Source organism: Amia ocellicauda, chromosome 14 (genome assembly GCF_036373705.1).
Source record: "Amia ocellicauda isolate fAmiCal2 chromosome 14, fAmiCal2.hap1, whole genome shotgun sequence".
Taxonomy (NCBI): Eukaryota; Metazoa; Chordata; class Actinopteri; order Amiiformes; family Amiidae; genus Amia; species Amia ocellicauda.
The window spans coordinates 13,391,725-13,405,571 of NC_089863.1; the positions used below are offsets into that span (position 1 = coordinate 13,391,725).

At 44.4% G+C, this 13,847-nt stretch overlaps 1 protein-coding gene across 1 annotated transcript in view; it reads left to right on the forward strand.

The window, feature by feature from the left end:
• Positions 1-2,449: 2,449 nt before the first annotated feature.
• LOC136767282 (zinc finger protein ZFP2-like) overlaps positions 2,450-13,847 on the forward strand; it is a 150,366-nt gene continuing 138,968 nt past the window's right edge. Inside the window, 6 exon segments of the mRNA XM_066721062.1 lie at positions 2,450-2,533; positions 3,025-3,088; positions 3,323-3,829; positions 3,929-4,231; positions 4,307-4,406; positions 4,491-5,045. Coding sequence (XP_066577159.1) covers positions 2,450-2,533; positions 3,025-3,088; positions 3,323-3,829; positions 3,929-4,231; positions 4,307-4,406; positions 4,491-5,045 — 1,613 coding nt within the window.

Sequence of the window (13,847 nt, forward strand, 5' to 3'; positions counted from 1 at the left end):
GCCACAGCTGTGCAGTTCTGCACCATCAGTGCAGCGGGACGCGGAGGAGCGCAGTTTCCTGCTGGAGAGATGCACATCGAGCATGCGCAGTGAACATAAGCATGCTTCGCATCCCTGAGCAATGCTGGCAACGTGGTAATAAGTAGGTAAATGAAAATTAATTAAATGAAAATGTGAGTAAATGCTATTTCACAAATAAAAAGTTGCTGATGGTGCTGCTGGGCTGCGCTGCTCAGATGAGGCACAGTCTAGTCTAGTGCACAGCAGGCCTGGACAGGTGGAAAGTGAAGTGACATGATCATGTATCCGTTTCTATGTTTCATTAAACAATGAAGTATCATTTACACCTCACTATACAAATTAAATTAAGACAATACAGAAACACAATGTAAGGCACTGGGGGTGACCGGCCGGCGCCGCTGAGGACTCGCTAAAATATCACAATACTGGCATATTGTACGTTAATATTGTTTTTAATAGTGGCTATATAACTATTACTATACTACTACTGTAAGCTGTGCCTCTAGAAAAATCGAATCGCCAACGTAACACTAGAACCCTTAAAAGATGTAAAAATATTGTCTACTCATTATATCTAATGTAATATAATGCTCAAGAAAACACAAAACAAGACTTCATCCCGTTAAACCCCAACTTGAGAGATTACGATTTACATTTCGAGTGGAATTTCGCAGGGTTTGTTTCACATGCCCCAGGGCTCTTCTGCACTAATATGATAATCAATTACTTTTGTTAACTGTAAAATTATCTCAAACAGAACACAAACTAAGGATTCAAATAAATGAATGTTACTCCTCTCGTAATGTCATGGCCACAGAGCAGGTTGTGCAGACAGTTCACAAACTCAGCCTGTCCTCAGTGAAGGGCGTGTGGAGGCGGTTGGTTGAGACACATTTCGCAGAGGATTGTGGTTAGAAATAAATAACACACTTCGACTGTGTTAGAAGAAAGACCGTACCCTGCACACATTGTGTAGAAAACAACACAGCATGTGTCATAGTCAATACAGACTAGCAGTGTGTCTGTGTTCAGAGAGCTCCTCACTAAACACAGACCAGCAGTTAGAGAGACCAGCAGGAGAAAAGCAAAGCCCTGAGCCCAGTCTCTGACACCCAGTGGATGGACAGCAGTCCCGCTGTCTCCTCTGTCGGTCTGTCCTCCCCGCACACACGGCTCTGTCTCGGCTCTGGTCTCCCTTCAGGGAAGCGCCACTGCGGCTCGGATGGGACCGGGATCCAGTCAGGGCAAAAGAAAAGCAGGACAGCGGCTGTAATTGCTGGAGCAGCCTTGGGTGTCTGTGTGTTTGACTGACACAGTGTGACTCGGCAGCGGCGCAGCAGGAGCTGAAACACAGACGCAGCGCAATAAAGCTTCCTATGAGCTCTCAGCACTGCGGCTCTTTACTATGGCCAGCAATAACAGCTGCACTGATCATAATAACACCGGCCACACGCACTGCACACAACCATGAGTGTCATCAAGCAATTCAACCCACACAGGGATGCGTTATATGAATGAGCCTCTGTCACATCTGTGAACATGAGATAGTAACACAAATGCACTCACTCAGCCTGTTCAGACATGATGGGAACCTAAAGGGAAGATCAAAAGGAAACTGGTTACAATGTACATATTCGTTATTTTGTTCTTGTACTTGCTGGTTTCAAATCTTTTAAAAAGAACAAGAGTGGTTTGCTTACTTTGTGTTTTGTACTGATTTCCTTCAATAACAATATGTACCCATGCCATCATATTTGCTCTCTTGTTTCTTTGGTGGATTTGTACACTTTTTCGTGGGCAGACTGAGTGAAAGGAGTGTTTTATGTTCTGTATTTATGAGCTCTGCTTTTTTCTTCAGATTTGTACCCTTAGTCCAAACAGTGAAAAGACAGGACCTGCCTCTCCTCTTTGTACAATTGTATTGTTTCAGGTCATTTACAATAAACTGACTTGAACTTGATTTGTTGCCTCATTTAAATTAAATACACATTTAATATAACCCTTATTAACCATCATTTGACAAATATCGATGCCACATTGCAGGACAGCTATGTAGGCTGCACGGAGTTTCCCTTGCTTTCTCGGGCGGGATGCGGGTCCTGGCGCTTCTCTTCCCGCAGTTATTACAGCAGCGATGCGCACTGCGAGGATCACAGTCGCGACATGATGCGCTTCCACAGCGAGCGGACCTGCGCACCGCACTGTGAGGGGCTGCGCACACCCCAAGATGGCGTTGCTCTTCAGCGCGACTGTGACGTCAGCGTGGAGCAAGTGCTCTATCTTGTGCCTCAGTTCAAAGCGCCTCAGTTCAAAGCGCGGGAAACGGAGAGGAGCGTCAGCTGTGGATTCATTTCCTCAGTTCAGCCGCGGAGCTGAAGAGCCGCGCAGCCGCAGTGCGGCGTGTTCTTGCTGTGTGGGCATTGCGCTGATGTGCGCCTGTCCGGGGCTGAGCGGCCGCCTGGCCTCGGCGCTGGCCGAGCTGTTGAGAGCCGCCATTGAGGTCGGGGAGGCGGTGGGAGAGAGAAAGTAGAGTCTTTTCCAAATAGATTTTCCACTGGTTTGAAGGCTCCAAGGTTGAGCACAAAATCTTCTTTGCAAGCAGGGTTTTCCACCGTAGTTACTTGAAGACAAAGTCTTTGAGGAAAGCAGGGCCCTGTTCGTTTCAGGGATTCCACTGTCACTTTGACGTAGAACAGTTAATGGGCCGATGAGCTCAGGAATTCTGGTAACTTTGGGGGAGAAATCTTCTTTATATCAGAGCTCCAGCTCAGGGCTAGAATGCTCTTATCACAATACACCCCCCCTTAACGCTACACCAGCATTTAGAATAAAAGCTCTGAGAAGCTGCTGCAGGGCGCTTTAGCAGGTCAATGCCTTAACAAACAAACACATCAATTATTTTAACAGATATAATGCAAATCTGTGATGCACAATAAAGCTGTAACTTGATTGGCAAGTCAAATTTATAAAATATAAACTGTAATACGGATTTGTCTTGTTCAGCCACTCGTTTGGTTCTTTTGTTCAGAGATTAGAGATGACAGCAGCAGCGCTGAACGACATCCAGGTGTGAAATAGAGCACAATAATGGCATTAGACAGAGTTTCCCCTTTTTTAGGAAAAGTATTTTAAAGTATCGATTATTGAAATTCATGGCTTGGTACCGGTACCAAAATGAATGGACACTTTATTAGCACTTGAATGATGTTGTGATATAATGACTGGTGTAGGAATCGCATGAACTGTGAGTTTTCAGAGCTGCCGTTCTCAGCACTGCTCTCCTGTGTCGTCTCTCCCCCAGGAGCTGTAGAGGCCAGCGCTCTCCCTGACTCTGGGGAAAGGGCTCCCACTGAGCAGCAGCACTGGGAGCAGGAGTGGGGCTCCAGTCTGAGGATAGAGCTCTTGAAGTTCCACCCTGAGCTGGACTGCACCCACACTGCGGATCTCTGCAGGACCGAGTCTCTGGGGTCTGAGTGTGGACCCAGTGCAGCTGGTGCTGAGCCGGGCTCTCCCAGAACACAGTGTGGACCCAGTCTGCTGTGTGATCACATCAAAACAGAGGACGACACACTGGAGTGTGTTAACACAGCGGAGCCGAGAACACAGACTCCCTTCAGAGACGCACTCAGTCATCTCACAATTGACAAGATTACACACAGAGCCTGGGACCTGTGGCCTGAGCTCCCTGTAGCTGGACAGTGTGACCTGGGGCCTGAGCTCCCTGTAGCTGGACAGTGTGACCTGGGGTCTGAGCTACCTGTAGCTGGACAGTGTGACCTGGGGCCTGAGCTCCCTGTAGCTGGACAGTGTGACCTGGGGTCTGAGCTCCCTGTAGCTGGACAGTGTGACCTGGGGCCTGAGCTCCCTGTAGCTGGACAGTGTGACCTGGGGTCTGAGCTCCCTGTAGCTGGACAGTGTGACCTGGGGCCTGAGCTCCCTGTAGCTGGACAGTGTGACCTGGGGTCTGAGCTACCTGTAGCTGGACAGTGTGACCTGGGGCCTGCGCTCCCTGTAGCTGGACAGTGTGACCCAGATTCTGCTGCCTTGAGGACAGGGCTCAGTGGGGGGAGTGACAGTGCTGTGAGTGGGGAGAGGCCATCATCACAGCGCAGACAGCTGCGTCCCAGACCCCCTAGACCACCTCGCTCCTCCAGCTCCCCCTCCTCACCACTGCGGTGTGGAAAACAGCGTCCCCATCGCCAGCCCCAGAGTAGGAAGAGCTTCACAGGGGCATCAGAGGTTATTAGACAGCACTGCACTGTCAGAGAGAGACCGTCCAGCTGAGCTCAATGTGGGAGGAGTTTCTCTCAAACATCTGATCTCAAGACACACCAGCTCATTCACACTGGAGAGAAACCGTTCAGCTGTACCCAGTGTGGGCGGAGGTTCTCTCGTGCATTTACCCTCAACACACACCAGCGCATTCACACAGGATAGAGGCCGTTCTGCTGTGCCCAGTGTGGGAGGAGTTTCTTTCAGGCAGCACACCTCAACACACACCAGTGCATTCACACTGGAGAGAAGCCATACTTCTGTACCCAGTGTGGGAGGAGCTTCTCTCGTGCATTTACCCTCAACACACACCAGCACATTCACACTGGAGAGAGGCCATTCTGCTGTGCCCAGTGTGGGAGGAGTTTCTCTCAAACATCTGATCTCAAGACACACCAGCGCATTCACACAGGAGAGAAACCGTTCAGCTGTGTCCAGTGTGGGAAGAGTTTCTCTCAGGCAGCACACCTCAACACACACCAGCGCATTCACACAGGATAGAGGCCGTTCTGCTGTGCCCAGTGTGGGAGGAGTTTCTTTCAGGCAGCACACCTCAACACACACCAGCGCATTCACACAGGAGAGAAACCGTTCAGCTGTGTCCAGTGTGGGAAGAGTTTCTCTCAGGCAGCACACCTCAACACACACCAGCGCATTCACACTGGAGAGAAGCCGTACTTCTGTGCCCAGTGTGGGAGATGCTTTTCTCCGGCATCTAACCTCATCAGACACCAGCGCACTCACACAGGACAGCAACCATAACATCCAATATGGGAAGAGCTTCACTGAAGCGGGAGTCTCACAGTTTTGTGTGGGCATTGTTGTTATTGTTATTATTATTGTTATTATTGTTGTTATTAAAGTTTTTTATCATCTATGGTTTCTTACATGTTTGACAATCACTAACATGCATTGTCTTCATTGGGGGGACACATATGTTCAAAATGTCCCCCCAATATATTGATATAAAATATAAATAAAATAAAAATGTGCTATGCTATGACAGACAACCACGCACCGCCTTCGAAATAATCATAAGCAAATGTAATCATAATAACTAAACTTAACAAATTGCCATTATTATTACTGCCGGTTCTAGTATGACGGTGTACTGCAGTTCTGCGTGTGGTTTGTCCAAGTGGTGTTGCCGTAGTCCAGCAGGGGTCGCTGCTTCACTGCTGTGAGTATAGAGGAGCAATCAATGTCAGACTCTGTACTGTCTCTGTTTCATTACTTTCAAATGTATTAAAAAGTGCAAAACTAGGCTGCGTCCCACAAAGAGTGTGCACTAGAGTGAGGAGGGTGCAGGTGAAGCTCAAAGCGCTCAATGGGACTGACTTCACACCTCAGCGTCCGCATTCAGCGCCTTTACCTTTGAACGAAAAAGTACCTGCAGTCTTTTCAAGTCATCTGTCTCTGTGTTTAATAACAATAATAATAATAATAATAATAATAATAATAATAATAATAATAATAATAATTAGGAGGTGATATTAACTAACAACTTATTTCCTAGTTTTATAGGCTACTGCTTCAGTAATTAATTAACTGATAGCTGCCAAAAGGTTTTTTGGCTGAACAATCTAATCATACATTTAAATTATGATTATATAATATTTTTATATTATCTATGTATTATAATTTCCTTGATACATAATTTATCAATATCTACTGTTATAGCTAGCATTACATTACATGTATTATATGCACTGCGCTGTTTTGTTCACTGCGCCGAAGGGACACTGAAGGACAAACAGCTGAGGGACAGACAGCGCTTATGGACACTGCGCTGCCGCCAACAAGGGAGGGACGAGGGAGCGAGTGTGCGGTTTGCGACGCAGCCCTGCAATGCAATATGAGTGTTACTGTTACATAGGCTGTGTCACTGTCGACTGTGATAGTTTTAACGCTGGAACTGTAATTGTGTAAATTAATACTATTTTGATAAAAAGTGTCAGTAATTGCATGGATTGGAAACGAACGTTTTTGGTAAAAACAGGCCGATTTGCGAGTGCTAATCAATCAACCACCACTAACGTTATCTCTCATAGCTCAGTTACCTGCACAGTTAATGAGCCACACATTCACCAGTGACCCATAATGGTGCTCACAGGCGGGTTCAACTAACTCAATGTCTTTATTACTTATATCTGTCAGAATGACCAGTGAAAGTAAAGTGTCCATCATTATATGTTGCGCTGCGTGTGTAATTGATGTAGACAGTAGTAGCTTTCACGTATTGCATATTATATAGTATACTGTATAGCTGTGCTTGCTTATAACATTATTAGTGTTTGATTAAAGTGCAACAGTTTCATTACAGTCCGCTTTCATTCACAGTGAATGTCATCGTGAGCAAGAGTAAGGTGACAGTGGCATTCCTCCGTTTTTGGGCAGCCTCAGAAAAGAAGAAAAGTAAGTTGAGAGCAGTGAGAAAATGAGTCCCAGTCAGATGATAGAAGTATACAGTAGCGCAAGAGATGTGTCAGTGTTTCTTGATATAATAATCATTGCCATTCAGATCAGAAATGGTTAGTAATCCATTCCTGAACATCATGGCAAGAAACACCACTTGTTCACTCTGGTGCGTTCAGAGTAAAGAGAGAGAGAGAGAGAGAGAGAGAGAGAGAGAGAGAGAGAGAGAGAGAGAGAGAGAGAGAGCGCATAAGGATGCCCATGGGGGGGGGGGTCAAATCTGCTGGTGGGTCTGGGGGTCCCCCCCCCAAAAAAAAATAATTAAGTAATACATGGGATTAACTTTTTTATTTATTTTTTTACAATAATGTCTAATAGTGCAATGATGGTCCTGGAGCAACATTCATTATGATGTCGAAAACAACAACACGTCCATGTTGACTCCATGGCTACGGCCTTGTTCACAGGGATGGGCAACTCAGTGGAAATCTGGACAGCCTGACTGAGCTGCAGTTGTGCTTCATCCTCCAGCAGACAGTTAATCACTACAGTTAACCACTAGAGGGCATCGTTCATGAAGGATTTCAACTTAAGTCGCCATTACAACACCAGTCACACAGAAATATGATGAGTACACCAGAGCTGCTAGAGCCGCCATCATCACTGACTTGAAGGGCAAAATACAACGACAGCAATGTTTTTTTTTTTACCAAAGCCGCAACTGTGCAAGAGTCCTCTCTAAAGCTAAAAAGTCACTCTCAGAGAGTGAAATTGATTGATAGGGGATCAAATACTTATTTCCCTCATTAACATGCAAATCAATTTATAACTTTTTTGAAATGCGTTTTTCTGGATTTTTTTGTTGTTATTCAGTCTCTCACTGTTAAAATACACCTACCATTAAAATTATAGACTGATCATTTCTTTGTCAGTGGGCAAACGTACAAAATCAGCAGGGGATCAAATACTTTTTTCGCTCACTGTACATAAAGTGTTTGATTGTAATTTTGTTTTGTACTGAATAAATTACTTAATAATACAAAGACATCTGCTACATGTTTGCAATAGTAATAATTTATATTAAGGTTTCTCTGTTTACATGAAACAACTACCACAGTTTATTTTGTTAAATTAATATTTTGTTTAGCTTTAATAAGCCAACGTGTTGAGTACAACTAACATATTAGTGTTCATGAAATAACAAATTATTTGTGCTAATAGTCCTACACAAAACCAACATATCTTCTGAGTAAAACTAACCCATAAATTTGTTAATGAAATACATTATTGGTGCTAATATTCCTACACACAACCTGTTAACTTTAACACAACATGTGTTGTCCTTAATCACACTCAGTAATGTGTTGAAAAACAACACATCATATGTTGTTTTTAACACATTTGTTCTAAGAGTGTGTCCACACCTCAACTTAGAAACAGAAAAAACACAAACAATTTTGCTGACCTAATCTACTTTGCCAGTATTTTAATACTAATGTTAAGACCAGATCATTTCAGTTAATATGAATCATTACATTTTGCTTTTGTTAACATCCTTCAAAATGATTTAAATGAATACAAGCTGCTCTGCAACCAGTACAGAACTAGACCTTCGAGAATGTCAACTTGTCCATCCGGAATTCCTAATGAGATATTCAACCTGCCGCACAGGTCAAGTTTATTTTTTATAATACTTGACTAAACAATTGTGGCCGTCTTTCCTCTGGGTCCAAAAACCGCAATTCAATGTACAGAATAATGATGGGGACACTGAACTGCTGAAGGCCAACACTTCCCTTTGATCATTACTTTTGATAAGATGTAGTTATAGAATAAAACAAAACAGAAAAATCCATTAGTTCAGATGGACATGTCACGGTCTGACAGGACATTGTGTGTCATTCTCCTGCTGTGACTGTCTGTGTCCACTAGATGCCCACTGAGGACATGAGCAACAACACATCAGAAGTAACAAACACCTACTCATCTGAAGAACTACATTTCACATTTCTAGGTTTTAAAGCTGACTGTGTCTCTCTGTTACTCTCTGGTCCCGGCAAGGGCTGACACAGCCTCTCTCAACAGCACCGATTCTTCCTGTCATTTCAAATGTAGCTCTCTTATCTCTAAGGCTCTGCATTCTGTTGTCGACTGCAGACTCGTAGATTCTGCTCGTAGATTCTGCTGTGCATTTATTGAAGTTCATGTCAGTTAATTTGCCTTTCCCAATAGGCCACAGTTCACACATGAAAGTCATGTTGTGTTTCCTTCAGTAGACTACAGAAAACAACAAGAATTCAAACTAATTTTGATCTCAGGATTTAACATGGTGACAAGAGACTGAATGGCCTACTGATGTTCCTAAGTTGTTAATATCCATATGGTAGTTGTGTGCATGGCAGAGCTGTAGTACTGGAGACCAGTGTCAGTCCAGATTTGAATGGTCTCAGAGAAAAAGAAGAATAAATGGCACATTTTACCACCACTGATAATATCATAAACAATAATTTAAAAAACAACATTAACAAATAAAGTCTTGTGGGTGGGTTGGGATAAAAAAAAAAACGAACAAACTGTGCAGATGACATCACAGCTCTGGAACACGTGCGCTGCTGGGGAGGCGGTGACATCACAGAGGGCGAGCAATGTCTCAAGGGTGACGACTGGCATGGCTGACCCCTGCAGCGACGTATCTGGATCTACATGCTGGATCTGACAATGAGGAGGATCAGCGAACTGCTGCCCCGTCTGCCCATCCGCCAGGTCCACAGCAACTGCAGCAGCACGCTCTACCTCACAGGTGACAGTGTATCTCAGTGTGTGACAGTGTGTCTCAGTGTGTGACAGTGTGTCTCAGTGTGTTTGTCTGACAGTGTGTCTCAGTGTGTGACAGTGTGTCTCAGTGTGTGACTGTGTGTCTCAGTGTGTGACAGTGTGTGACAGTGTGTCTCAGTGTGTCTCAGTGTGTTTCAGTGTGTGACAGTGTGTCTCAGTGTGTCTCAGTGTGTCACAGTGTGTGACAGTGTGTCTCAGTGTGTGACAGTGTCTGACAGTGTGTCTCAGTGTGTGACAGTGTCTCTCAGTGTGTGACAGTATGTCTCAGTGTGTCTCAGTGTGTGACAGTGTCTCTCAGTGTGTGACAGTGTCTCTCAGTGTGTGACTGTGTGTCTCAGTGTGTGACTGTGTGTCTCAGTGTGTCTCAGTGTGTGACAGTGTGTGACAGTGTGTCTCAGTGTGTTTCAGTGTGTGACAGTGTGTCTCAGTGTGTCTCAGTGTGTCACAGTGTGTGACAGTGTGTCTCAGTGTGTGACCATGTGTGACAGTGTCTCTCAGTCTGTGACAGTGTGTCTCAGTGTGTGACCATGTGTGACAGTGTCTCTCAGTCTGTGACAGTGTGTCTCAGTGTGTAACCATGTGTGACAGTGTGTCTCAGTGTGTGACTGTGTGTCTCAGTGTGTGACAGTGTGTGACCATGTGTGACAGTGTCTCTCAGTGTGTGACAGTGTGTGTGTGTGACAGTGTCTCTCAGTGTGTGACAGTGTCTCTCAGTGTGTGACAGTGTGTCTCAGTGTGTCTCAGTGTGTGACAGTGTCTCTCAGTGTGTGACAGTGTGTCTCAGTGTGTCTCAGTGTGTGAGTGTCTGACAGTGTGTCTCAGTGTGTGACAGTGTCTCTCAGTGTGTGACAGTGTGTCTCAGTGTGTCTCAGTGTGTGTGTCTGACAGTGTGTCTCAGTGTGTGACAGTGTCTCTCAGTGTGTGACAGTGTGTCTCAGTGTGTGACTGTGTGTGACATTGTGTGACTGTGTGTGACAGTGTGTCTCTCCTGTCAGAGGGGGACTCTGTGTATCTGGAGTTGCACCCCTTCACTGCCCACACGGCATCTTGATGTAGTGCTGGACACACTTTCCCAAGCTCCATTTGAGCCACTGAACTCAGCTGAGCTGAAGCTGGTGTCACTTAAGACTGCATTTTTGCTGGCAATCACCTCTGCAAAACGCATGAGCGAGTTACACACCCTGTCCATACACCCATCGTGTGTCCGTTTGGCGGGAGATGGCTCCAGGGTCACGTTACGGCCTAACCCTGCGTTCCTCCCGAAAGTGCTGTCTCCATTCCATGTCAACAGGTCTATTGAGTTCATGGCTTTTCATCCTCCTCCCTTCGCTTCAGAGCAAGAGAGTTGGCTTCACCTGCTCTGCCCTGTGCGGGCCCTCAGGTGCTATTTGGAACGCTCTAAGGACATTCGGCACTCAGACCCACTGTTTGTTTCTTATGGAGTGCTGACACAAGGCCAGGCGCTTTCAAAGCAGCACCTCTCTCATTGGATTGTGGACACCATTACCATGGCCTACAAGTCTACTGGGACCCCAGTGCCTGATCACATTACAGATCACATTACATAATTTGTCATTTAGCTGATGCTCTTATCCAGGGCGACTTACATTTGTACCCATTTATACAGCTGGGCATTTTACTGGAGCAATCTAAGTGAAGCACCTGCTCAAGGGTACAACAGCTCTGCCCCACCCGGGGTAGGGATGTCATACGTGTTTTAAAATTTAAATTTAAAACGGCACCGAAACGCAGCTCTGCGCAGCCGCTGCGAATGTTCAGAGTGGAATGTCACAGCAGAGCGGACACGCTGACAGCGCCGAGCCGCCATTCACACACTGACAGCGCCAAGCCACAGCTGCGCTGTTTGCGCATCTTATCAGGACCACACATTTGTAAGTGTGAGACAATGCAAATGTCATATGACTTTAAAATGGATTCATAGTGTTGTTAGTATTGCAACAAAATACTGATGTATACAATACATCATCAAAGGTTTATTATGTTTTGTGCATATTATTATTATTATTATTAATGTAGCGTTATGTTGGGTGTATTTGGATAAGAGCATTTGGGCTCTGAGCTGAAGCACTGATCTAAAGAAGACCTCTCCCCCCCAAAGTTATCAGATTTCCTTAGCTCATTAGCTTGGAACTGGTTTGCATCAAAGTGACAGTTTTGGGGAGGATGGCACCGAGAAGAGGCCAAATAGTTTGGAATCCTGCTATGAGATGTCTGGAGAAAGGGGCCTGTAGGTGATAAAAACTCTTTGAAGTGGACGAGAGCCGAAAACCCGACATAGAGCTACGATCCCGGGCCAACCGGCATTTCCAAAAGATGGCATGGATTGACATCAGTCATAATTCAAGCCCCCCTCCAATAGGACACTGGGGGCTGAAACCGAAATCCAATCTCAAGAACTCAGGAACCAATCACCTATTGATCTGACAGACTATAAGGAACAGCGCACAGTCTCTTTCTCTCCCTCTCTCTCTCTCTCTCTCTCTCACCTGAACCAGAAACTCGCTGCCACAGCTCAACCTGTAGCTCTGTTGCCCAAACCGGAACCAGAAACCAACCAAGTCTTTGCCGGCAACAGAAGAGTTAAACTGGGAGAAGGAGATTGAGCCGTACGAAGAATTCTTTTAAAGGACTTTAAATAGCTATTGAGTCTTAAGAAACTTGACCCTTGGAACGAACAGGGCCCTGCTTTCCTCAAAGACTTTGTCTTCAAGTAACTACGGTGGAACCCCTGCTTGCAAAGAAGATTTTGTGCACAACCTTGGAGCCTTCAAACCAGTGGAAAATCTGTTTGGAAAAGACTCTACTTTCGCGAAACCCCAACTTCCAGGTGCATCGACTGAGTGGAAGTTCTTGGACAAAGCCGAACCGGACTGCCTTTGTTCCAAACCACACGGACCTCGTGCCGTGTGCTGTTATCTGAGCCCGAAGACAGAGAGGCCTCTCTGCGACGAAGTTCAGATAAGTTTAACAGTTTGGAGTTTGTGATTCATGACATTTGAGAAATCAATTAGAAATGTTAATCTGTGATTCATAACTCTAGAATGTGTAATATCATTTAGTTTTCTTAAATAAATGTGTGTTGCATTAAACTGTTTTGTTGATAATTTTAGAAATAAAATCTGTCAACGCCGAGAAATATCTTCTCATTCCTGTTTAACTGTTTAGTCTGAAATTGACACAAGTTAATAGACATTAGATTATAGGTGGCCCTGCCTATCCCTAATCATTGAATAATAATCAGTTCAGGGAAATTGTGGTAACAAGTAATGATAGGATCTTTCTCGGCACCTAAACGTAAATGAGACTGATATATATATATAACGAGAAGTTACCTGACATAAATACTAACCTGCGTAGTTATTTAATGTCTGACTAACAATACTAATGAGAGACTCACCTTCGTCTTACTAACCGGTATTGTAGTCAATGTGTTTATAACCTTTTTTGTTTAACGATTTGTGTTATCATATGCGATCCCATGGTCTTTGATTTGGTCACGGAAGTGATTTGTCTTTGATTTGTTGATCTAGAGTTGAATTTTAATTAGTTTTTCCCTTTTGTATAATTAGTGTAGTGCTACATTTAGTCTTTGTTTTTGAATAAATTTGACAATTTATATCTTTGGAATTGGTGTCTGTGTCCAATTATTACAGAAATTGAGTTCTACAAGATTCCAGGATTCGTGATAAGGTGATACTATAAATTCACTTAATTAATTGAAATGTATAAGTGTACCTTACGCTACATTAATCAAATTGAAAGTATCATCGCCACACGAGTAGATAGTAGGGTCCTTTGGGCGCGGCCTATTTTGTTATGACGTATGCCCTAACCTTATTAATATTCCCATGTCATAATTGGGGGGCGTGATTTTAGGTAGAGTTATTTCCTTAATTATTCCTACGTCATATCCGTCAGAAAGTGTACACCCATAAAACCCTGAACAACAAGGCCTCCCATAACCTGTTGTTCTTGTTGTTCTTGTTGGTCAACTGTAGAGTGTGAATGGGTCAGATCCTCCTGTAGTGGTTGGGGGTCTCTTTTATAATATACATGTAATGGTTTAGGAAATCTAAACCGTTATAAGATCAACAAGTTCTGTTGTCTGTAATGGTCCCAGGTCTTAACAATGCCAGTTTTGAATAGGGCATTAATCATATTCACACTGTCTCTGTCTCTGTCTGTCTCTCTCTCTCTCGCCCAATCATTTTATAAAATCCACAAGTTCTGTTGTCTGTAATGGTCCCAGGTCCTAACAATGCCTGTTTTGCATAGGGCACTTA